General features: G+C 40.8%; 1 protein-coding gene across 1 annotated transcript in view; it reads right to left on the bottom strand.

Annotated features, from left to right (window-relative positions):
• Positions 1-25,985, bottom strand: part of CFAP68 (cilia and flagella associated protein 68) — a 163,048-nt gene that overhangs the window by 123,969 nt on the left and 13,094 nt on the right. Inside the window, exon 2 of the mRNA XM_085646441.1 lies at positions 10,807-11,032. Within this exon, the coding sequence (XP_085502567.1) occupies positions 10,807-11,031 (225 nt within the window). The 5' untranslated portion in view covers position 11,032. The remainder of the gene's footprint in view (positions 1-10,806; positions 11,033-25,985) is intronic.

Here is a 25,985-nt window from a genome sequence, read left to right as displayed (position 1 = left end):
CCTGCGGGTCGCCGAGGAGGAAGATGCCGATGGAGGCGGAATGGAGGGTGCTGGAAGAGTCGACCCCTCGGCCGCGCCCTGTGCAGTCTCTACCCCATAGACCGTTGCGACGGATTGTTTGCCTTGACCCTCTTTCTCGCCCTCCTGTTTCCCCCCCCCCCCCCCCCCCCATCGGGATGGGTGTCCGAGGCGCTTCCCGCTTGCTTGGACCGAGTAAATGCTTGCGGGGGTGCGCGGATTTTTCTGCGCCCACTGCATGGATGGGAGGGGGCGGGGTGCCAATTCCCCAGCTTGAGATGCCACCGAGCTTTCCCCGCCGCAGCGCAGGTTGTGTCGTATGTAGCACCAGTTCATGTTCACTACACTGCATTAAGGAAGTTTTCCCCCCAGGTCACTGGCTAGACCAGTTACGGGCAGAGCAACATACCCCCACAGTTGATTCGTACCCGACCATGGGTACGCCTTATACCATGGCTCTGCGCTCACTAGTTTCTCACACCACATACTACGTATGGTGGACACACACTGGGGGTGTACAGCTCTCATTGAAGTTGAAAGTTGGTTTTGATAAAATGGAAAACGGAACCTAGCAGGGTAATTGATTGTATGCTTCTTGCTGTTATCATTGCCATTATCTACCTGACTCACCAGCACTATCGTACTATCCACCGGCCGGTAGATATAGGTTGTTGGCGACATGCTGCGAGCCTGCCTTACTCCTGTTTAACAAATGTTTTTTTGTCTATTGCGCTGCTTGTTGTTGCTGCCGGCCAGGTGACATGGTTGTAGGCAAGAAGCTGTGTATGCTTTGCACTTGGTCAATAAAGGTTTTTAAAAAAAAAAAAAAAAAAAAAAAGGATAAAACGAAACAGCACACTAGACATGAATTATCAAAGATCAAAGAAAGAAGCCATTAAGCGCTTCTGTGTAAGAGGTTATCCAGTAAAAACACTGAAAGCAGCAGAAGTTAGAGCAGACCAAAAAGAAAGGAATCTGCTCTTAGCAAATAAGCAGGATGAGCCACAAGACGACACAACTAGGTTGATTTTGACGTTCGAGGAATTCTCCTCAAATTCGCCAAATTATTAACCGACATTGGAAAATCTTGAGGGCAGATATGGTCATAGGTAAACAGTTGCCCCAACATCCCAGCATTACATGTAGGAGGAACACGTCTCTACAGGACCTATTAGTACACAGCCACTTCGAAAAGAACACCGAAGGCAGAAATGAAATCAAAGGGTTTTTCCCTTGTCTTAAATGCAAAGCTTGCAAGAACAGTAAGAAGATTAAAGGATATAAGGTCCCAGGTAGACCAACTGAAAAATTAATCCTCAAATTTCTAAACTGCAACTCAGACTTTGTAGTATACTGTCTGAGTTGTCCTTGCAACTTGCTATACATTGGAAGCACGGTGCATCCCGCAAAAAAGAGTGTTGGAGCACATGCGGGCCATCACCAATAACGACAAAAACTATCCAGTCGCCCGCCACTTTGCTTTACATCACCAAAGTGATAGCCACCTATTGAGTTATTTTTGCCTTGACCAAATTCCAGTGAGACAAAGAGGTGGTGATAGGGTCAAAAGATTGCGCCAGCTAGAATCTAGATATATTCTGGAACTGAGAACCATGGCACCTTCAGGTTTAAACAGCGAAGAGGAACTGCGGGTACACATAGGTTAATGTAGAAAAAGAATAAATATCGGGGCAGGTTTCTTGTACATGTACATATACAGACATATGTATATATATATATATGTGTATATACTTGTTTCTCCAACCTTTTCCTCCTCCTTTCCCTCCTTCCTTTTCCTTTCAGCTAGTGCATATTTTTACAACAGTTTCCTTCTAAATGCAACATTTATGAAATATCAAATCTATATGAAGTATAGAGAGGAACTAAGTACGGTATTTCATTTAATTTTGAAATGAACTGAAATAGACGCTAACTTATTTTTTATTTTTTATTTATCTTTTATTTTTTATTCAATTTGATTCAATATAACATTGTAGAGCTATTTTCACCTCTAATTTTGTCTTCTTCCTTCTTCAAATATAATACATGATGATGTTTTACAAAAAGAAATTAATAGTGAAAAGAATGCCATAGCCCATTCAGGGCTTAATAATCTGTAACATAAAGGCACTAACAAAATTGTTAGAACAATGTTTGCATTAGAAACTGTAATCACAGTAGATAATAACATCATGTAAGAAACTGGTAACAACTATATGTAAATGACTGATAATGACCACCCCTTTTTTAAAATACCAGTGATTTTGGGATTATATGTTGGCTATTGGCCATGAGTAACTCCAAGATGGCGACTATTGCTGTAATTTATAAGCATAGTGGCCCTTCTTCCATGTTTAGCTAAACATTAGAGTCTTTCCTTTATGTTATTAACATCCGTGTATTTAAGAAAGTAATTGCAAATCGAACTCTGACATTGAAAAAGGTCGCGAAGACCGAAACCGGTTTGTCAGCATGGTGGAATAAAGCTTCTTTAAAATCTACTGGCTCGGAGTGCATTACCAGCTTTAGGAGGCTAAGGCGTTTTGTTCGAATATATATATATATATATATATATATATATATATATATATACACACATATACATACATATCAGAGAACTTGAGGCCCATTTCAGGCGAAAAAAGCGTTTATTTCAAAGGCACAGCCACACACTTATTTCCAGCTCCTTACACGTTTCGGCGAACTGCCATGGTCACAGGTAGGAAAAAGGTGAAATGCAACGTGCATCCGTGCGTGCTCTTTATTTTAAAAGTCACATGACCAATTCAAACAATACGAGTCCCATAATGCAGGGTACCAGATTTTCACTATTACTGCATGGCATCATAATAGACGCGCATTTGTTGAAATGTTTTCAAATTCATAATAGGTACCTGCATTCTTTCAGTGCAATATTATTTCCAACAGGCAAGTGCTTTGTAGGATTTGTTGATCTTCAATTCAATCCTTAGCCTCTGAAAACCGCTTGTCTACAAGAACGATCGAAATGAGAAATCATTCCTTCCGAATCCCTTCCTTCAAGCAATCACCTGTTTTGCGCTAGTGGCGCCTCCTTAGTAGGTTTGGTGATTGCGAGTGGGTCAGGCTCCTCATTAATGTTTCAAAAAAGCCTCTGAGTACTCGGAGGCTTTTTTGGAATATATATATATATATATATATATATATATATATATATATATATATATATATATATATATATATACACATTACCCTACACAACAACAACATTGTCAAATGGATCAGATACATTGACGATCTGTTTATTATCTGGCGTGGTGATATTAATGAAGCAAATGTATTTGTGGAAAATCTCAATCAGAACAATCTGAACCTCAAATTTACAGCAGATATCAGTCCGATATCAGTTAATTTTTTAGACGTACAAGTCTATATCAAAGAAGGTCAGATACACACCACACTACATAGGAAATCAACAGCTGGTAATTCAATACTTCATGCCAGCAGCGCACACCCGCAACATCTTATAAACAGTATCCCTTATGGAGAGATGCTGCGTCTTAAACGCATATGCAGCAATCCCACTGATCTCAAACTAGTGCAAGATTCCAGCAGAAAAAGATTTCTGACAAGGGGATACTCTCCGAAGATTATTGATAATGCCATCAGGAAGAGCAACGAATTAGATAGAGTAACTCTGTTTCAAAATAAAGAAAAACCTAAAACAACGGAGGACCAATTTAGATTTATTTTGAATTTCAGCAAAGAGGGTAAAACCCTCAAAAATCTAATTAACAAAAATTGGCCTATTGTACTAGGCGATCCAATTATTGGTCATCTACTCCCTAAAAGAGCTGCTATAACATTTAGTAGAGCTCCATCCATGCGTGATGCTCTAGTCAGAAATGACTTGGAAAATCAACCACAAGTCACTTGGCTCAGCCAAAGAAAAGGATTTCATAAGTGTAAATCATGTAAAGCATGCCAACAGGGCGCCAACACCAGTGCATTCAGAACACCTTTCAACCAACATGAAATCCCGATTACCAAACACTTAACTTGCAAAACGGATCACGCCATCTATGTGCTGGAGTGCCCCTGTGGACTCAGATATGTAGGAAGTACTATCCTCCAGGGACACAAGAGGGTACTCCAGCATATGAGAGCAATCAAAAACAAGGATCCGTCTTATCCGGTTGCAAGACATTTTGAGGACTGCCACAAATCTGACCCCACTCTACTTAAATATTTTCTGATAGACAGTATCCCTCACAAGAAAAGAGGAGGAGATCGCGTGAGAGCACTTAGGCAATTAGAGACCAGGTATATCCTAAACTTGGATACTAAGCATCCTAACGGCCTAAATCAAACTGAAGACTTATACACCTGTCTATGAAATCTTATCAAGTCTCCTTGCCTCTCCCTCTTTCATTTAGACTTAAAGGTAACCATAGCTTTACTTACACTTTGTCATTTGCTAAACATGTAAATTTACATACCCTACATGGAAAACTTAAAAAGCACAGAATATTTAATGGAATACTATGTCCATATTCTGTATTTCCATATGCCGCTGTGTATATATTTTATTCTCAATCTATTCACATACATCACGGGTTTTTTAGAAATTTCTTAAAATTTTGGAACAAGGTAGTATTCATTCGCACTAAGCACTTTAACAAAAAAAGTTTGTTTTCACTTGCACAATTCTACATGCACTTACCGAGTCAAATGTTGGCAGACACAATTTTGTAAAAATGCATTGAATCCACTGCAACGTCCATAACAGTCAAACCTATTGAGACTCAACAACAGGGTATTTATACCTGGATGTTGCATCTGACAGATGTCAGTATAAGATTTCCTTTTAACAAATCAGAGATATTTATTGGTTAATTTTAATCTTATTTATTGAAATGAGGTTGCTTTTTAATCATGTCTGATTGCTAGGGGACAACACCTATATACTTCACATTGATGTATATATATCAATTGGATGTAAATTTAATTTAGCATTGTAAAACAAGTTTTAACAATGGCTATTTTGCACATTTATGTAGTAACAACATGAAACCGGTCTGCATTTTAAGGTTTCATCTGTGTCTATTACCCAACTGAATTTTTGCGTGCATGTCACTTTAAGTCAATAGTAAAAAAATGCGATATAAAGTACCGTGAGATGTATGGGCGCGTCATGTGATCAAGGTCCTTCCGGGATCGAAACGCGTCATGCCGACTGTGTTTGCTGTGGCTGACTAAATCTCAGATGGTAACACAATTCTTGTGGTCTGCACTCTGCTTTATGACAGCGTAAACGGCGACTGTTCACGGAGACAAGGCGATATATATATATATATATATCCATCCTTCGACAGCTCGCAAAAATCCTTTTCTCCTGCAAGCACGAGCCACACGAATCCAGTTAATGTAATTTTTCATTTATTTCACGGGCAAAACAGTGATGTCATTTGAGATGTCATCAGTGATGTCACTGACCATGTCATGAATGATGTAATATGTGACATCATCAGCAGTGCATTGCGGGCGCGCGAGTTATAGTTAGCAGAACTAACTATAACAGAGGAATTTCTATGGTTTTGTACGAGTGAAATGGACAGATAACTATAACACCCCTGAAACCTATGGTTTTTTCTGTGAATTTCTAAGGTTTTTTAAATGCTAATTTCTAACTATAACGTCTCTGAAACCTATGGTTTTTTCAGTGAATTTCAAAGCTTTTTTAAATGCTAATTTCTATGTATAACGTCTCTGAAACCTATGTTTTTTTTCAGTGAATTTCAAAGGTTTTTAAATGCTAATTTTTAAGTGTGATAGTAGTTATACCTATTTTTTGTACTGATTTTCTACAGTTTTTTAACTGTTCATTCATAAATATTTTATTCATTAAATAACATTATATATTTTTCTGAAAATTGCAAAAAAAACATTTTTTAAGTATTTTAATATATTTATATTATTTTCTTTAAAAAGAAATGTTTTTTCCCCAAATATTTCAGAGTCACGCACTCAAAGCGTACACATCACGGTGGGTGTGCGGACTCTAGCCGCTATTTTAGAAAAGTCGTGAAGGATCCGCGTACGGTGTGCGACGGCTGCGTGTTTTTCAGTTAAATCATATACATTTAATATTACGTGATGTGCACGATTGGTATGCGACCAATCCGTGACTGCTGCTCCCGCGCATTCGCGACACATGCGCATTATGGTACGAGATGCTTGCGCGGTGGCGGGTCCCGAGTGTTGTCATATACGTGCTGGGGCGCGCTGCATGCGCAACGCCCGCAAAAAAAAATTATGTTCCAAAAGGATATGTATGTGTCTTTAATATACATATTAGGGCAAGAGATTATCTAAGATAGTCATAAAAATAACATATTTGTACTCGTGAGTGCAGAGAACCAGGTCAGCAGAGGTGCTATAGAGCCAGAGAAACCAGGTCAGCAGAGCCGTTGTAGAGCCAGAGAACCAGGTCAGCAGAGCTGCTCTAGAGCCTAAGAAGCAGGTCAGCAGAGCTGCTCTAGAATCAGAGACCCAGTTCAGCAAAGCTGCTCTAGAGACAGAGACCCAGGTCAGCAGAGCTGCTCTAGGGGTCGAGAACCAGGTCAGCAAAGCTGCTGTAGAGCCAGAAAAACCAGGTCAGCAGAACTGCTTTAGAGGGAGATGACGAGGTCAGCAGAACTGCTTTAGAGCCAGAGAACCAGATCAGCAGAGCGGTTCTAGAGCCAGAGAACGAGGTCAGCAGAGCTGCTCTAAAGCCATAGAACCAAGTCTCCAGAGCTGCTTTAGAGCCATAGAACCAGGTCAGCAGAGCTGCTTTAGAGCCAGAGAACCAGGTCAGCAGAGCTGCTCTAGAGCCTAAGAACCAGGTCAGCAGAGCTGCTCTAGAGCCAGCGAAACAGGTCAGCAAAGCCGCTGTAGAGCCAGAGAAACCAGGTCAGTAGAGCTGCTTTGGAGGGAGAGAACGAGGTCAGCAGAGCTGCTCCAGAGGGAGAGAACCAGGTCAGCAGAGCTGCTCTAGAGCCAGAGAACCAGGTCAGCAGAACTGCTTTAGAGCCATAGAACCGGGTCAGCAGAGCTGCTTTAGAGCCAGAGAACCAGGTCAGCAGAGCTGTTGTAGAGCCAGAGAACCAGATCAGCAGAGCTGCTCTGTAGCCTAAGAACTAGGTCAGCAGAGCTGCTCTAGAGCCAGAGAACCAGGTTAGCAGACCTGCTGTAGAGTCAGAGAAACCAGGTCAGCAGAGCTGCTTTAGCGGGAGAGAACAAGATCAGCAGAGCTGCTTTAGAGTCAGAGAACCAGGTCAGCAGAGCTGCTCTAGCTGACACTGACTGACTGACTCTGACACTGACACTGACTCTGACACTGACACTGATACTGTGGTTAGGCTCCGCCCAGATATATATGTGATTTTGATTTTCTCAGGCACTACTGAACAGATTGACACCATTTAAGCAAAAGGCACGAGTCTGAACTGAGGATTACCTCTTTGCCAAATTTGGTGTAATCCCGTTCAGCAGTTCGGGCTGTAGCTGCGGCTAAAGGTCCTATGGGAAATTGCATGGGAAAAACACGTTTTGGGACCCCCCTTTTTTCTCGGCCCCCGCTACACGAAGCATCCCGAGACATTCAGTATAGGAGTGGACCGGAGCTGGCCAAAAGTTTTGAAAATTTCGCAAAGATTCGTCAATCGGCGCCAAAGTTATTGGGAATAGAATGTTGCGGATTTCCTATGGAAAATAGGTCCTAACTATAACTACCTACTGGCGACCGCCAGTAGGTAATATATATATATTTATATATATGTGTATGTCAGGATTCAAGGGGACTTAATCTCCCAACTTAAAACGGACACAGGGCGCGTTTACACAGGGGCGAAGGGAGGGGACGGGGCCTGAGGTGACTTGTGCAAACAAGCCCTGTGGCGTGTATTAAGTTGGGGAAATAATTCCCCTTCAATCCTGAGGGCCCCGGGGGGCTAACTAGCCCACCAGGTGCTTCCAGAAAGCGCCACTGCGCTGCGTTGCAGGGAGGTGGCCCAGGCCGTGCCCCTTTTTACACCTCTCTGCAACGCAGCTCTGTGGCGCTTACTGGCGGTACCTAGTGGGCTACTTGGACCCCAGGGACCTCAGGATTCAAGGGGACTTAATCTCCCAAATTAAAACGGACACAGGGCGCGTTTACACAGTGGTGAAGGGAGGGGATGGGGTAGGATAAGTGGCTCTATATAAAGTGGACCAAAGTAAAATCAGCCGAACTACGAATTCCGATTTACTCACCTGTTATCAGGAGAGAGCTCAGAGCTGCATCTTTGAGCCCAGTACTGATCCTGAAAAGTAATTCTAACCGTACTTACCAGTAACTTGAATTTCCTTCCATAGGCTAACATTCACTGGTTTCACTTGGAAATTCTTCTAAGTGTGGAGTTTTGGAACTTTAAAAAATTCACCTAAAATCATCCAAAAAACGAATTCCGATTTACTCACCTGTTATCAGGAGAGAACCCAGTGCTGCATCTTTTAGCCCAGCACTGACCCTGGAAAGTAATTCTAACCGTACTTACCAGTAACTTGTATTTCCTTCCATAGGAATCCATTGTCGATTTTCACAAACTACAAATATTCCTTAAAAATCGCCTGTATGACTTAAACGCATTCTTTCAACTGTTTACAGGAGATGCACCAGTGCTGGATCCAGGATCCACCACTGAGTAAAAAAAAGTAACAATAACACTACTTACCTGCTAAGTGAATTTCCTTCCATAGGATAACATTGGTGATTCTATGTGAAAAAGTTTCTAAGTGTCAACTTTTAAAATACAATAATATTCCTGAAAAATCACTAGTGTAACCAAAACGTTTTACTCAACTGTTTACAGGAGATGTCCCAGGACTGAATCTAGGATCCAGCCCTGTGGTTAAAAAAGTAATCCATAAAGTAACTAATTGCATTTATCTAGAAATTCCCATGAGCTCAATGTTGCATTGTGTTTGAAATTGTGTTGCCCATTGCAACAACTGTAACTACTGTACTTAAGTCTATTGCCTATTTGCAAAGTATTTAAACTAAAGTAATTCATTCTGAGAAAGTATATTTTGTAATGTAATGTATAACGTAATTCGAAATTCACTGAAAAAACCATGTTATAGTTAGCTGGACATTTCACTCGTACAAAACCATTATAATTCCTCCGTTATAGTTAGTTCTGCTAACTATAACTCGCGCGCCCGCAATCCACTGCTGATGATATCACATATTACATCATTAATGACATGGTCAGTGACATCACGGATGACATCTCAAATGACATCACTGATGACATCACTGATGACATCACCCACATGACAATCAGATACATCTCATCATACAGTAGTATAACCTTTCATCACTCACTGTAAAATACAGAGTACCATATTTGAATCCATTGACACACCAATACAAGTTTCTAAAAACCCACTCAGTGATTCCTAGATCTACACACATCTAATCACTTACCTATAGATTCAATCATACATGCTGTCAATGATCAATAGCACACTATCAAATATACTTATACACCTATATCGACATTACACACCAGCACACATCCTAATCACTTATGAAGTCATCCTACTCACTTATGCAAATAATGGATCATACTTACTTTTACTTAGCTATACACTTATAAAAACACCACTTCATCTATTCCTATAGATAATAACTCATACTTAGTGTGTTATAAAAACACTATTACAAGTATACAGTTATCCATACAATCACTGAGTCTTATGTATACTTATTTATATACAACAAGTGACACATACACTGGCTTTTATTTTTCTAGTTTGTTGGACATGTACCATTGAGACATATATTGCCTCATCACCACACCCATAAAGATATTCACTCACCCAAACAACTGTTATAACATGTAGTTTTAACTTCAGATACCTACTGAATCAACTATTCACTCATCTTTTGGCAGTCACACACCCCCCACCGAACCACACACACATTCACCCATACAAATACTCAGTTAACTAATCAATAAATAATATAGACTTTCACGTAGCTAGTAACCAACTGGTGCAGCAGTTTACACAACAACTGACAAAGTGATACAGATATTCACACAGTTTAGTCACTATCCAATATATTTAGTGAGACACTATGAATTAGTCAAGTAAACAGTCAATCACACTGCTACTAAATCCTCCATCCAGATATTTATATTTATATATACACTCAGTCTTCAATGCAAATTGATATATATATATATATATATATATATATAAAATACATATTTAAATAACGAACCAAACCACATTCACTGGTTGATGTCATCAGTGATGTCATCAGTGATGTCATTTGAGATGTCATCAGTGATGTCACTGACCATGTCATAAATGATGAAATATGTGACATCATCAGCAGTGGATTGCGGGCGCGCGAGATGTAGTTAGGACAACTAACTATATCGGAGGAATTTCAATGTTTTTGTTCGAGTGAAATGTCCAGCTAACTAGAACACCCCTAAAACCTATTGTTTTTTCAGTGAATTTCTAAGGTTTTTTTAAATGCTAATTCCTAACTATATCAGGCCTGAAACCTATGTTTTTTTCAGTGAATATATATATATATATATATATATTTATACACACACACACTTATTTAATAATCAGACATCTATGAAATCGATGTGGACCTCACTAGCGGAGATAAACTGCTACACAAAGTATAATACATCACAATACAATAAAATAAAGTATCTTGGATACATTTATGCTTTTGTAAAAAGTATATTGCATTCTTACCTGTGATGGAAGTGGTTTTCTTTCTCGAATTTTCTGAATATCAAACCTCTCCTGGAACCAATTCCCTAATAGTGTCTTGTTGGAATAACCATCCTCATTAGTTACACACCTCCAGCCATATTGTTCGAATTTGGACTTGTCAAAGGAGTCGGTCCATACCTCTGCTTGCCCATTAGCTTGAAGCGCTGTGCCATACGAAGGAGTCGCTAACAAAAAAGATGACATTCTGTGCAAAGAGAGAGCAAAAAGTCCAAAAGTGACAGAGATTATGACAGAAAATGGCAGCTGGCTAGATACAAGATGGTGGCACGGTGTGCTTGGCTTTCAGCAAAACATTCTGTGATTTTAGTTGAAGAGCTTAGATTGTGAAGAAGTATAGCCGAAAAATGCTACTGTAAATGTATCTGACACTCTAACTGCACTACCCTTCCAAGTACCCATCCAGAACTGTCACAAATGCCATTAACATTTTCTAAATAGCTGTATTTGTAAATTATTCTCATTTAGATTTATTGTAAGTAAATGTATCCAATGTGGATTTTCAAAAAATCATTGATAGAGTAAGCAAGTGGATACCAAGATTTTTTTAAAAAACTTTATAATTTTGGCAAGAATCAAGGCAAAGCCGGATTACATGTTCACCGTCAATGGCATGACATCAAAATAATAGGAAACAAAGGAAAGAATTATTTGAAAGAGCACCACATCATTATCACAAAACAGACATGTCATAGGCTGTGTAATATCAGCAATATAATGACTTATTAAAAAGAAAGCACAGTCCCACAGGCCAACCACTTCCTGCGTGTCGTGGCAGCTAGCAATCGGTAGCCAAACTCTAGTCCCATTTGAGCGTCCGCACTCATAATAAGCCATAGATACAGAAAGAGCATCATACCGTGAGGATCAGGAGAAACATATAGTACAGGTATTGTGCGAGGTTGATCACTTTACCCCACACCTTCCGGGACTATGCCATGGTTTAATTGAGAGGCAGAGGCTTGCTGCAGAGTTGCTGCATACGATCAGTAGGGACCCCAAATGTCTTTAGGGCGGGAAGAGCCTGACAGTAGACCGGCACAAACCTCGCAATTAGTATTACAATAAGCCAGGTTGCGCAACCAGCCTGCCAAGGTTGGAGCAGACATGCGGCCCGATAATAGAGCAATTTCACGTTCAGTCAAGAGTAAACTGAGGGATGCGACACGTCTGACATTTTTGGGAAAGTTCACCGTGTATCCCAGTAGTGCTACTTCCGGTATGGGGGTAAGGGTCAGCTTTGTCATGCTCCTAGTGTGTTGTGTATTTCTTCCCAGAATGTGCGGAGTTTAGGGCAAGTCCATGTGAGGTGAGCAAAATCAGCATGTGGGGCTGCGCACTTGTGGCAAGCATGCGGTCTGGTCAGGTCTAATCTATGTGCTTTGGCGGGGGTAATATAAATTCTACGCAGGAACTTAAAATGCAGCCGTTTATGTCTGCTGTTTAGAGAGTCTTCCTTTGTCACTGTGCTGCATTTAGCCCACTGATCGTCCGTGATGGGGTGGCCTAAGTCTACCTCCCAGTCCGTGCGAACTTTGTCATCATAAACGGGCCTCAACGACGCGCAGGCTTTGTATAGTTTAGAAATAAATTGTGACCCGCTAGGGCTTTCGATTATTAGTGTCAGGGGCGGGAACGAGTCTGGCTCTAGGGGGAAGTGGATACCAAGGTTAACACCAAACTTTGCCAAGAAAGGGCATTTGTAATGGCGGACTGCACCTGCTGGGTGGTTATTTGACCAGTCTCAGGATGCCAGTCTCCAAGCAGAAAAACAAGAAAGAAGACTGCAATATTAGGGCATTAGGAAAAACAATTTACAAAACAAGATTTCTGAGTATAAATTCACAGTATAATTTAAAGAAAAGTTTCATTGTATATATTACACATAGTCTAAATTTGAAATGCATAATTACTCCTTTAGTTCAACATAAGTGGTAATAAGTGTGTTAATGTGATTGGGTACTGTTTCCTTTCAATATTTCACTCGATCTAGTTTTCCCCTGAATCCATGGTATGATCAGATTATACGTCTCAAGTTTGAATACTTACATAAAAAAACTATTCTTTCCTTTGTGTTAATATGAAACGCATGAGAAAGCCCTGAAGAAGCAATTGATACAAAGCAATTGATACAATTGTGAAATGTGTGTTGACCAGTGAGTCCAATGCGCCTGCTGGAGCAGAGTTTTCTTTTAGAAAATTCTGGGGCTTTTGAAGCTCTGGCATGTCTATGTGTTTTATTAATTTATTAATGATTAGCAATTAATTATTTGTCTTGTGCAAGTGTGTTTTACTAATCAACTTGTTTGTCCTAACACAAGAGAAAGTTACATGAGGGTTAGCTTATTTGTGCTGTTCATGTATTTACAATAACGTGCAAGTTTTCATGTTTAAACGTTGCTGTGTGCTATTTATTTTGAGCACAAAACGCTGTCTGAATTAATGCTTTTTATGTCGCAAAGCTAGATAAATGCATACACATAAGGGTATTAGTGGGGTTAACACTGTTTAATCATTATGTTGTAGTAATGTTGTTTTTATTTCTATTAAATCGAGATGGTCTATTGTGACCTATGGAGGCCTAATCCATGATGGCTGATTTGAGAGCCTGGCCTCGAGTGAATATTTCTGTGATGTGGCAAGAGAGACCCCTGCTGGAAAAAGGTCGAAGACAATTGACCATGGTCCTTCTATGAAATTTTCCATGAGGACGGCAGCAGCTTTGGGTGTACTCCAAGAAAAGTGAAAGTGTCCTTGGTCATCTCGAAAGACAAAGGAGCCTTAGAGGGAAACTCTGAACTGTGGCTCGATGGCCGAGGAGGAATCGGATTAAATGTGTTACATGTTTTATTTCCTTGGTTCCTGTTCCGTAGTTCACGTCTTGAGACTTTTCCTGAGCGGAGATTTACAGATGTAGCAATGTTACATTTCTTCCTTCTCGTTCTGCTCAGTGATACAGTTTATTCAGCCAACTTTATGTGTGTTTCTATTGTATTTTCCATTATAAAAACTGTTAGTTTAGGGAGGGCTCTCCCCACTCTTTTGGCCACCTTCACGCGTTGCTGAGGTTCGATGCTGAGGACTCTGTCCTGAGAAACTTACCGAGAGACTGGTCCTGACCCGTTCTGACACTTAGTTAGAATAGGTAACTATGAGAAATGATTTATTCTGATTGATTTTACATTGACTAATTTTAGATAAAGCAATATAACTTTAACATGGTGTTGAATATTCTTTCTTGTCAATTATTGAGTATATTTTGATTATTATTGTATAGATCGTATAGAGTATGATTAAGGATAACCATCATAATTAGGTCCTATCGTCCTAGATATAGATGCAGGGTTTTCTTCCCACAGGTCTTATGCTGGTAGAGTATTTGAGCGTATGTTAGTGAAATGGGCCCTAGCGTATGATGAATGTATGTGCGTGTAACTGTGAAATTACTCTATCCATGGTAGTGGGTTTATTTTAGGTACCCTGATCTCTATCAATTTCTCTGGTAGCAGAGGATGGTTTTAGATGGTTGTCTTGATCTGATAAGATAAGATTGCTTGTAAATTAGCTTATTGATTATTGATTTATTTTGATGTTGTTGGTATATGTACTAATACTATATGTTGGAGTCGTCATGTTGAGTTATATGTAGTGCTTCTGGAATTTGGAAGCTGTTGTAGCAGTTCCGTAGTAGGGCAGAGGGAAGTATATGCTGCTCTCGGGAAAGACGGGATTGTAAGGAATTACGTGTGACAATTGAAGTTGCGCGTTCACATTGTCTGGGTTCGGAATCAGTGACATCGTCGTATGTTACTATTAGATATTTTTGGTATATAAGGAGTGTGTATCGTAGTGAAGGTTATCTGTGAAACTCTGGTCTTAAGTCCCAGGGATCTGTTAAGGATTTCCGTTAAAGCTTATCGCGGGAGGAGTAATAGGTATTCTCTGAGCTTGTTTGAGGAACTGGGCAGAGGTAAGCTGCTTAGTTGTTGAGTTATAATTCTGTACAGAGACAGATTGTTCTCGGGAAGCAGGATTCTGTGTGCATGTACTATATTTTTTCTCGTGTGAATGTGCGTGAATGCATATACATTTATTGACTGTAAGACTCTTTGGATAAGTCCTAGAGGAAACAGTTATGCGATGTATGAAAGTTGTTGATTCTTGAGAAATAGACTCTCTTTTACTATTCTGTGGTTAGCGAAGCAGACAATGGAGATGTTTTTATGTTGTAACTAATAGATTTTGTAGAAATTTTGACACACGAAGTCTACTGAGAGTTTTTGTAAAGGAGGGGTAGACGAGTGACAGAGACAGGAGACAGAGACTGCAGCGACTGTTGACGTCAGAAGGTCCGCGCTCTGATTGGATAGTGGATCAGAATAGGGTTCGCGCTAGGATTGGTGCGTTAGTGTGAGTCGCGCAGGGATTGGAAGAGCTGTTTAGTGACGTAGACGCTCCAGGATTGGTGCGTTAGTGTGAGTCGCGCTGCTATTAGTTGAGAACCTCGTATTGTATATTTATAATACGGAGAGAGTAGAGAGTTTAGTAAGCGCTAAAATGTATTACCAAGAAGAGAAAAAGAAAAAGACGTTCTTTGGAAAAGTTAAAAAGTGGTTTAGCAAGGATAAAGAGGTTAAAACGAGAGAGGGTGAGTTGCTACCTCCAGCGAAAACACCTGCATCCTTCATGGCTGTGAAATATGGATTACATACCTGTATATGGTTGCAGAATTGGGTTAGGTATACTAAAGAAGATGGTGTTCTAGCATTTCCAGAACATGGTTCATTTAATTTGGCCGTGTTGAGAAACTTACGGGAAAAGATGTTATGCTTAGACCCGAAGCCGAGACCTACACAGTTCGAGGCTTTAGTGGAATGGGAAGAGGAAGTTCATGACCGAGAAAAGCAAAGATCTGGAGGGTATTACAGGTACATGTTTGGGAGGAGACATGATCGTGAAACACATCATGATCGAATGAAAAGATGGCGAGATGCTAGTATGACAGAGGGATTATATCCAATGAGAACAGTTGAAGTTTCTGCTCCTTCAGAAGAAAGGGTTTCTGAGTCAGATGTGAGAAGATATGGAGAGTATGAGGATGAGGTCTTAAATGACATGATTTATAAGAGACCACCTCCATATAGACCAGAACCAGATGAGAGTACACCAGTTGTTTCTCCGATAAGAGATACAGTTGAGAAAGAAAAAATGACACCTGAATCAAGAGATAGTAGTTCTTTCAGGGAGAGAGAGAATCGAGGTAGTGAGGAAAATGCCAGAAAATTAGCAAAGACGACAATAGAACTGACTGAGAAAATTAGGGAGTTAACGAAGAATCTGGAAGCTGTTACGGTGCCTGTAACAATAGGCCCAATTATGCCTGTGTTTGATAAACAGAGAGCAGGTGAGAAAGGACTGGTAATTCCATATATTGCAAATGAGTCGACAAATTCAGTTGGTCCTTCAGGAGATTCAGATAAAAGAACAGGGAGAAGTGACCTGAGACAAACCAGACATGATACATGTAGTGAACTATTGGATGTTAGTGAACCTAGTTGTTCAGGGATGATGCCAATTTTAGAACCGCAGAAAAAAGTGGTTCCAGTGAGAAAAACTGCTGAAATAACAGTTGATGATTTGAATGATTGGATGAAGGTTCTTCAGAAAAAGGACAAGGATTCACAAGTTATTGATGTGGTTAAGTTACGTATAGAATTAGAAGAGCTTGTGACAGGAACAGTTCCAACAGAAATCCTGAAGAGTCATCATGATGGTGAATTAATGTTTATGTGCAAGAGCATAACATGGAGAGCAAGAAATACACATGATAGACTAAGAGCAATAGCAAATGAGCAAGGAGTTGACATTGATAGAGTAAAGGCTTTGCAGAAAACGTACAGGATGGATTTCACTGAGAAAGACATAGAAAATTTGAATACTTCTGGTAGAACAGGACAGATTAAAGAAATGGTGGCATTATTGCGAAGATGGGGTGATGTAGAAAAGTGGAAGGATAGGTGGTATAAGAAAAGAGAGGAATCCGAGGATAGAACAACTTATTCAGCATTTCCAGTGAGAGAAAAGGAGAAACCAGTGGAGAATTACCCCATGAGAGAAATACCTGGAGGAGGATATGTACATGTTCCATGGACCAGACAGGATATTTTATCATTTACGAATGATTTCCCTCGATTGAGAGAAAAGCCCATCGAGTGGTATAGGCAGGTAGATAGGTTTGTGAAATTGTCAAAAGTGCTGTGGGTTGACCTGAATAGTCTGTTTGATATAATTGTTCCAGCAGACTTGTGGACTGAGTGTAAAATAGTCGTGAGTTGGCCTACTGAGGAATATCCAAGAGATTCAAGAACAGGGGCACCAGATCCAGAAGTAATGAGGAAGTATGATCAGGTGATGGTATACCTGAAGAGTAAAGTTCCTCCAAAAGAGACAGACTGGGTTAAGATAGATCGAACACAACAGGAGGCAAAAGAATCAGTTCATGCTTTTTACGAGAGGCTGATACTGGCTTTTAAACAATTCAGTGGAGATGAACACCTGGGTGACAAAGATTTGAGTCACTTTGTATACAGATTTGTATATGGCCTGAGACCTGAAATTGGTGAGAGAATTCGTGAACACACAGTGGATTGGCAGAGTAAAAAAGTAGATGAAATTCTGAGACATGCAAAATACTTTAGTGATGAAATTGAAGCAAAACAAAAAAAGCTGAAAGAGAAAGCAATGTGGGCACAAGTGAAAGTTGCAGAAAGACAGGAAGCACAGTTAGTGGAACAGGCAAATAATCCAGGAAATAATGGAGGAAATAGACCGAGATTTGCAGGAAAAGGAAGGGGAAGTCTTGAGGAAGCAAAGAAAAAGTTCCCTTGTCACAACTGTGGCCAACTGGGACATTGGACAGACCCTCCAGGATTTCGCGATTTCGCGATTTCGCGGCTTGCCGCGAAATCGGCACTTTTGTAAAAATGCCGCAATTTTTACAAAAGTGACCTAATCCCGTAGTTGATGATGAAAGGTTTCTGGAACGTGGCCACAAAAGTGTGCCTTTGTCCATCAAAACATGTGTAACCACAGAGGTTTAAGGGTGCTCAAAATCTTCTTGTTCTGGAAAAACAACTCCGCTGTCCCGTTTTCAGGTATTTCATCATTCAGCAACCATTTATTGGGATGCAATGTGTTAAAGAAATGGTAGAACAGTGCGATGCCAATCCAACGCAACCTGAGCCCACCCCAGATCTGCTCCGCCCTCCCTCAGGCCACTCAGCCAGCTCCTGGCTGCCCCTGTAGAGCTGTGGTGTCCAAAGACAAGTTAATGTTAATCAAGGCCCAAAGTGGGGCCGAGAGTGTGTAACGATGTAAGGAAAGAGGGCTCTAGAGAACGAAGCTGTTACAAGTTAGCTCTGATGCAAAGAACAGCGGCATGTTTACCAAAACAGACATTACTCCGGAGTTGAAAAAGCCCTGTCCTCTACACTTTCAGTGATTCATTATTCTACAGATGGCAAAGTACATATTTTCCAGAAATAGAAAAGAATGGAAGCGAGGAGGATACCTGAAAACGGTGCAAGAATGCACCTGTGTGAATAAAAGGTTCGCGCATTTTATTCCCGTAAATGAATACATTGAAGTCTTATACTTGACTTTGTAAAAGATCCCTGTTGAAATCAGAAGGGGGATAATTAAAGGCAAGTCAGTTTTTGTTCTCTCACCTTCCGGTGAATAGAGAGTTCCTACCTGCCGCCTGCCCCCGTGCCGGAGAGGGCCAGCCTCTCCCGACTATTAAGGGCTGAACCTACATCACTTTCTTTTCCATCACACGGCAGTAAGAGTCTCATTTCCACCTGTCACTCTCATTGATTTACATGCATAGGAGGCTTTGCTGCAATTGTTTTATTATTTGTATCTGGGAAGCAGCCAATACTCTTGATCAATAAGGCAGTGAAGCATACATTAAAGAGGTGCAGTTGTCGGTAAGTCTCTGCAGTCTCGCCCGGAGTACTTCAGGGCCCGCAGAGGGGCTTCTCTGGGGATGCTTCTGATACAAGACTCTACACACTGGCATTAGAGACGGCCAAGAATGATCGACTGACGTTGACATGTAGAGGTGTCAGAGGGTGTAGAAGAGGCAGTGGGGCCAAAGGTTTAAGGGTGCTCAAAATCTTCTTGTTCTGGAAAAACAACTCCGCTGTCCCGTTTTCAGGTATTTCATTATTCGGCAACCATTTATTGGGACGCAATGTGTTAAAGAAATGCAAACGTGGTATTAACATATAAATATTGATCTGAGTCCATTGGGGACAAGCTTGTAATTGTGTTCTCTGCCTCTTGAAGGTCTCAGAGCATCTACAAAGCTAGCTTCTGTGAGAAATGCCTTCTGGGACAGAACAAGTAGTCTAGAGTAGCTTGCAGAGCCACACCCAGCAGCAAGAGTGCTAGGGGGCCATGCTAATGGAAGACCAATGTGCTTTGCAAATGACAAGAACTTGAAATACAAGGCACTTCAACCAGTGAGTTTGCAGTTCAGATCACAGGACTGGACATATTGCTTATTACTTAGTTCTGAGCAAGCATGAGGGAGAGATCTTCAAAATGCACTAGCATCAAGTATCTTCCAGGTAAGGAAAGGTTGGCGGTAATTGCAGTGTTGCGCTGTCGTGGCTTAGGCTTTAGATGCATGGATAACGCGCTACATAACAGCATATTGGCAATGAACTACGATTCCCACCGGGCCATGAACTCTTGTGTAGTCTGGACAGCTGGCCTCCATCTTGGATATCTAGGCATACCTTCGCTTGTGGTTGATGTCATCTTGGCTGGGCAATTGTGCTACAATCCTGATATAGCCGGGAGCTTGCTAGGAGGACCATGGATTTTCTTGACAAGAACCCTTTGATTTCCTATGGATTTGTATTGAAGGACTTTAGAAGATTGAGAGAAGTACTTCAGGAACAATAATAATAATACATTTATAAAGTGCAGGGCTACCCGAATGCGGGTTCCCGTCGCTACCAATAAGGAACAGATGCGCTTTAAAATAAATGGGCAGTGGTAGGATTTCAAAAGGTTTGCATACTAATAAAGTCAGTTATTTTTCTCACAGTGGACCTTCTCGGTCCTGCTCAAAGGGCCATGGCCTGTCCACGAAAGCGGTGTCCAGCCGCCCTCAGACCTTAAGGTGAGAAAAGGGTTACGGATGTGCCAAACACCGGTCCCGCAGTGTGTCAAAAGGTGTGATAACTGCTACCAACCTATACTAAAGCAAATGGAGAATTGCATTTCCAAAGGATAACAGGCTTCACCTGTGGGCTGCTTCCTCTGTTCCATATTCCAGGTTGCCTATTCAAAGTGGAATACTCTGCTAAAATACTTTCCATTGATTTAAGGCTGAAAATGAATGATTATGAGTAAAATAAAGTGCCGCAAAAATGCCGCTAAATTTCCATATTTGTGCCGCTAAATTTCCATATTTGTGCCGCTAAATTTGCGAATCCATGCCGCTATATCCTGGGGGGTCTGATTGGAGATCTGAATGTCCTAATCCACCATTAAATGAGGGTAAATCCTTAAATCAACAGGTGCAGAATGATGGGAATAACCAGCAGCAACAACAGCAGAAAGTTGTGAGACAGCAGAGTCAAGAGCCAAAACCGCCCTTACCGCAGAATAGAGGGGTACAAAAGTACAATCAGGACTCAGGATTCTTCAATGATGAGCAGGTAAACAAACCGAGACGTACTAACAAAGTACAGCAGTACTTGTTAAAAAGTGAAGGGAGTGAGTCTGAGGGTGATTATTGACGGTGCCGAGGAGAGGAAGAAGAGTGCATACTTGGTGCAACTCTAGAAATAGACCAGGCAGGACCATTTGTGGATGGGAAAATAAATGAGGAGAGTGTTACTTTTTTGGTAGACACAGGTGCGACAAGATCAACTGTCAGGTCAACAGATGTTAGAAATCTTCCTCTCTCGGATGAAGCAATCCAAGTAGTTGGTGTAGCCAATACACAAATCAGAACACGTCTTACTGAACCAGTAAGAGTACAGATAGGGAAATTTTCAGACATGCACAGATTTATTGTCTGTGACACGAGTCCAGTGAACCTGTTAGGTAGGGACCTATTGTGTAAGATGAATTGCACAATTTTTTGTACACCAGATGGAATAGCTTTTGAGACACCAGATGATGATGTTTTCTACCGAATGACTCTAGAAAATAGAGAAAATGAGTTAATTGGTGCATTTCCAGTGTTTAATCCGGAGGATTTGCCTCAAGTGCTGAGAAACACAGTGAAAAGAGCAGTTTGGGATTTTACAGGAGAGGATGTGGTATTGATGAATAATGTAGATCCAGTGAAAATTGCAGTGAAAGAGGGAATTACATATCCTAACATTCCTCAGTACAAAATGACACCAGAAATAATTGAAGGGATAACTCCTATAATTGAGAAAATGATTCAGCAAGGAGTTCTAAGAGAACTACTGAGTAGTCCGTGTAATTCACCGATAATGGGACTGAAAAAGCCCAATGGCAAGTTTAGGATTGTGCAAGACCTGAGAAAAGTTAATCAAATTGTGGTGGCATGTTGTCCCATTGTGCCAAATCCATCAGTGATTCTGTATCAAATTCCACATGATGCTGAGTGGTATACAGTGATTGATTTGTGTCATGCGTTCTTTTCAATTCCATTGCATCATGACAGCCAGCCGATTTTTGCATTTAGGTTTGGCCAGCGTATCTTAGCATGGTGTCGAATCCCACAGGGGTATACAGAAAGTCCTTCGATATTCAATCAGTTATTGAAGAAATCGTTGGAAAGTTTGATCATGCCTGAGAGCTCAGTGCTAGTACAATATATTGATGACCTACTTGTGGCATCAAAGACACGTGAAGCTTGTGAAGTGGATACCATAGCTTTACTGAATCATCTGGCAGATGGAGGGTTAAAGGTATCTCCAGCCAAATTGCAATTTTGCAAGAAAGAGGTGCATTATCTTGGACATAATATTGAAAAAGGTCTGAGAAAAGTGACTACTGATAGAATCAAAATAATCAGAGAAATGAAAGCTCCAAAGACCCAGAGAGAAGTAAGAATGTTCCTGGGTATGGTGGGATATTGTCGTCAGTGGATAATTAATTTTTCCCTGATAGCAAAGCCATTGATTAAATTGACAAAAAGTGAAATGACAGATCCGTTAGATCTGGATGCAGAACAATTGGCAGCATTTGAAGAGCTCAAAACTAAAATGTGTGAGGCTCCAGCTTTGGGTATGCCTGACTACGAAAAAGAATTTGAATTGTACTGCAGTGAGAGAAATGGATGTGCACTTTCAGTGTTAATCCAGAAACATGGGCAATTGAGAAGGCCTATTGCATACTTCTCATCGACACTTGACACTGTAGCCGTGGGGTTACCAGGTTGTCTGAAAGCAGTAGCTGCGACATGCAGAAGCCTGGAACAGAGTGAGGGGATCATAATGGGGTATCCTGTAAGGGTATTCGTACCTCACAATGTGGCAATTCTTTTGACAAGAAGCAGAACTCAGCATATGTCACATAGTCGGCTGACTAAATATGAAAAAGTGATTCTGGGAGCATCAAATGTGACTCTTGAGAGATGTGTAAATGTGAATCCAGCGACACTTTTGCCAGACATTGAAAATGTGGGTATAAAGATGGAAGATGATCATGATTGTTTGGATGTGCTTGAGTACTGTACGAAACCAAGACCAGATATAAGGGATATTCCCTTACCTGAGAATGACCATGTGTTGTTTGTGGATGGATCATGCCTGAGAAATGATAATGGTGTGCTATGTGCAGCATATGCAGTGTGCAAAGTTTCAGAGGTTATGGAAGCATCACCATTGAAAGGAGTGAAATCTGCGCAAGTTGCTGAACTAGTGGCATTGACAAAAGCTTGTGAGATTGGGAAAGACTTGAGAACAACTGTGTTGACTGATAGTCAGTATGGATTTGGAGTGGTGCATGACTTTGGCCAACTGTGGCTACAAAGAGGTTTCTTGACATCGGGTGGAACTCCGATAAAGAATGCTGAGTTGATTGGAAAATTGCTTGAGGCGATACAGCTGCCTAAGGAGTTAGCGGTTGTAAAATGTGCCGCACATGGTTCAGGGGATGATTTTATCACTGTTGGTAACAGGTATGCCAACGATGTGGCGCAGTATTGCGCTAAAACAAACCAATCAATTAACAGGGATAGGATGGAAGAAATGTCTGTTCTTTCTGTGATGTTTACTAATGTCCTAGAAACGTGGGATGAAGTAAAGCAGTTACAAGATGAGGCAGGAGAAGAAGAGAAACGAGATTGGGTTAAGGCAGGATGTGCTCCAAGAGAAACAGATCATGTTTGGGTCTACAGAGATGGCAGACCAGTAATGCCAAATTCAATTTTGTCGTCAATGGCAAGGATGTATCATGGCCAGGGACATCTGGGGAGGGATGCGATGGTAAGGTCCTTTAAACAAACCTGGTACAATGCAAAGTTTAGGACAATTGCGGAGAGCATCTGTCAAAGGTGTTTGATTTGTCAGCAATTTAACACTGGGAAAAAGACAGTGGTGAGTCTGGGAACAATAGGCAGAGAAGGAGGTCCTTTTACAAGAATGCAGATTGATTTCATTGAAATGCCCCAAGTGAACAGACTGAGGTATGTTCTAGTGGTAGTCTGTTTGTTCTCAAGGTGGGTGGAAGCTTACCCGACTAGAAGAAATGATGGATTAACAGTGGCAAAATTACTGTTGAGGGAGTTGATTCCTAGGTACGGGTTTCCAGTTACAGTTGAGTCTGATAGAGGTAGACACTTTCAAAATGAACTCATTGGTTTGATTTGTGAAGCATTGAAAATACAGCAGAAGTTACATTGTGCATACCGACCAGAGGCTTCTGGTGTGGTTGAGCAGATTAATGGCACAATCAAGAATAGGATTGGAAAGATGTGCTTAGCCACTGGCATGAAATGGCCAGATGTGTTACCTCTAGTCCTGATGACAATGAGATCTACTCCAGATAGAACTACAGGTTTGAGCCCGCATGAAATAATCATGGGACGTGCAATGCGCCATGCATTCGTGCCTGTAAATAAATTGGTGGCAATAACTGATGACATGATTTTGGATTACTGTAAAGGCCTGGCTGACGCAGTTCATTCTGTGTTTCACCAGATTGGAGAAGAAGCTACCACACTTGAGAAGAAGCAAGCCCATGATCTGAGTCCAGGTGACTGGGTGAGGATTAAGGTGCACAGAAGAAGAAATTGCTTGATTCCAAGGTGGGGAAGGCCAAGACAAGTCATTCTGACTACGACGACTGCAGTAAAGTGTGCTGGAGTGAAGCACTGGGTACATGCAAGTCATACTCTGAGAGTTCCAAGCCCGAGAGAGGGAACTGGTGAAGAGTATTATGAAGAGTCAGATTCCAGTGATGGTGAAGATCCTGAAGATACGGAATCAGTGAGAAAAGAAGCAGAGAGAGCTTCAAGAGATTCACTGCGAGTATCAGAGGGAAAATCAAATTCTGTTGCAGAGCCTGAAGTTTCGAGTAGCAGTGGAGAAAAAAGAAAAGAAAAGAGAAATCACACAGAGACTACTCCTGAATCAGAAGAGGAGGAGGTTGAAGAACCACTTGAGATTATTCTTGAAGAAACAGGGTCAGAAGAAGATAGAGAGGGACAGATTGCGGAAGACCCCCGAGGAGGTGTAGGGAACATTCTTGAGGAGCTAGGTGAAGGGATAAGTAGGCAGCAAGAAGATTGCGTGTCGGAGACCCGAGGAGGGACGGAAATAGGGAAGTCTCAAACAGTGGTGAAAAAATCTGTGGAGAAAAGAAAAGCTACTGGGAAACGGAAACAAGGGGCACTTGAAACAGATGATGAAGATGAACAAACAGAAGGTCGAGTTCTGAGAAAGAGAACTTCGATTGGAGAAAAGAGTGTTAAAGAATTAAGGCCGAAAAAGGTTGTGAAAGGAGATCGTTGGCCTAACAACCGAGTGAAAAGGGTGAGATACAGAGTAATAAGAGCAAATTCATCAAAAGCTGAACAAGTGAATGAAGTATCAAGCCAAACTTCGAGAGCTGAAGAAAAAGAATCAAAGAAATCAAAGGAACCAGTAGAAATAAGAAGAGTTAAAAGACCCAACCAAAAGTACAGATCACCGGAATGGTCTTATGTGACACTGTCTGAAGAAGGAAAAGTAGAAACAGTGACTCGAGATAATCCGGAAGTGGTCTTGAGAAAAGTGGTTGAGGAAGATACTGGTGAAATTCTGAAAGTACTCTTGACTGACATTGGAGAAGAGTCAAGTACTGAGGATTCCGACGTTGGAGATCTGATACAATTTGATGTTGAAGAAATTGAAGTGAAGAATGACAAGTATCCAAACTGAGTGAAAGAAGGATTCACTTGGATCAAGTGAACGAGAAGATCATTTGGATAAACTGAAAGCTGAAGAATTGTTGGAGAATTGAAGAAGTTCAAACAGTAGTGGAGTAGTAGAAGCAAAACTAAAATGGCTAACATAGAGGATAATAGAAATAGATGTGCCTTTTTTAAGAGGTGGTGCAGAATGTGCTGCTGTTGTACTGGATTATTAATGCTTCTATGGGGTGTTTTAATTTTATTAGTAACTTTTAAGGTTGAATTTGGAATGGACACAGAAAACATGACTAATATAGAGAAGAATTCACAAAAAGTAGTTCCAATTAGAAGTAGTAGTTACATACACAAAGATAGGTCGATTAATAATTTTTCTAGTAATATTTTTTCTAAACTGTTATATGAATATGTGAAGACGATGGAAGTGAGGGATTGCTATGTCTGCATGCAATTACCTGCATCCGTTTCAGAGGGTGTTACATATCACCATTTGCCAGCTACATATGGTATTTCTTGTAGTATTTTAAGTAGTGTTTTTTATTTGTTAGGGAAAATAGATTATAAAATGTCTAACAGAGATAGTATTTTTGGGCACTTGCCAATGAACAAAGAGCTGAATCCAGCTAAAGAAGATAACACTTTTGGTGAGATTTTTATTGAAGAAAAAGGACTAACATTAGATTACATTTTTAAGAATAACTTAACTTGCAGTTTGAAAGGAGAGGAGAAA

The sequence above is a fragment of the Triturus cristatus genome, chromosome 3_1 (genome assembly GCF_964204655.1).
Source record: "Triturus cristatus chromosome 3_1, aTriCri1.1, whole genome shotgun sequence".
NCBI classification, from domain to species: domain Eukaryota; kingdom Metazoa; phylum Chordata; class Amphibia; order Caudata; family Salamandridae; genus Triturus; species Triturus cristatus.
The sequence above is the reverse complement of the archived record's forward strand: the minus strand, read 5'-3'. Positions and strand labels throughout refer to the sequence as shown.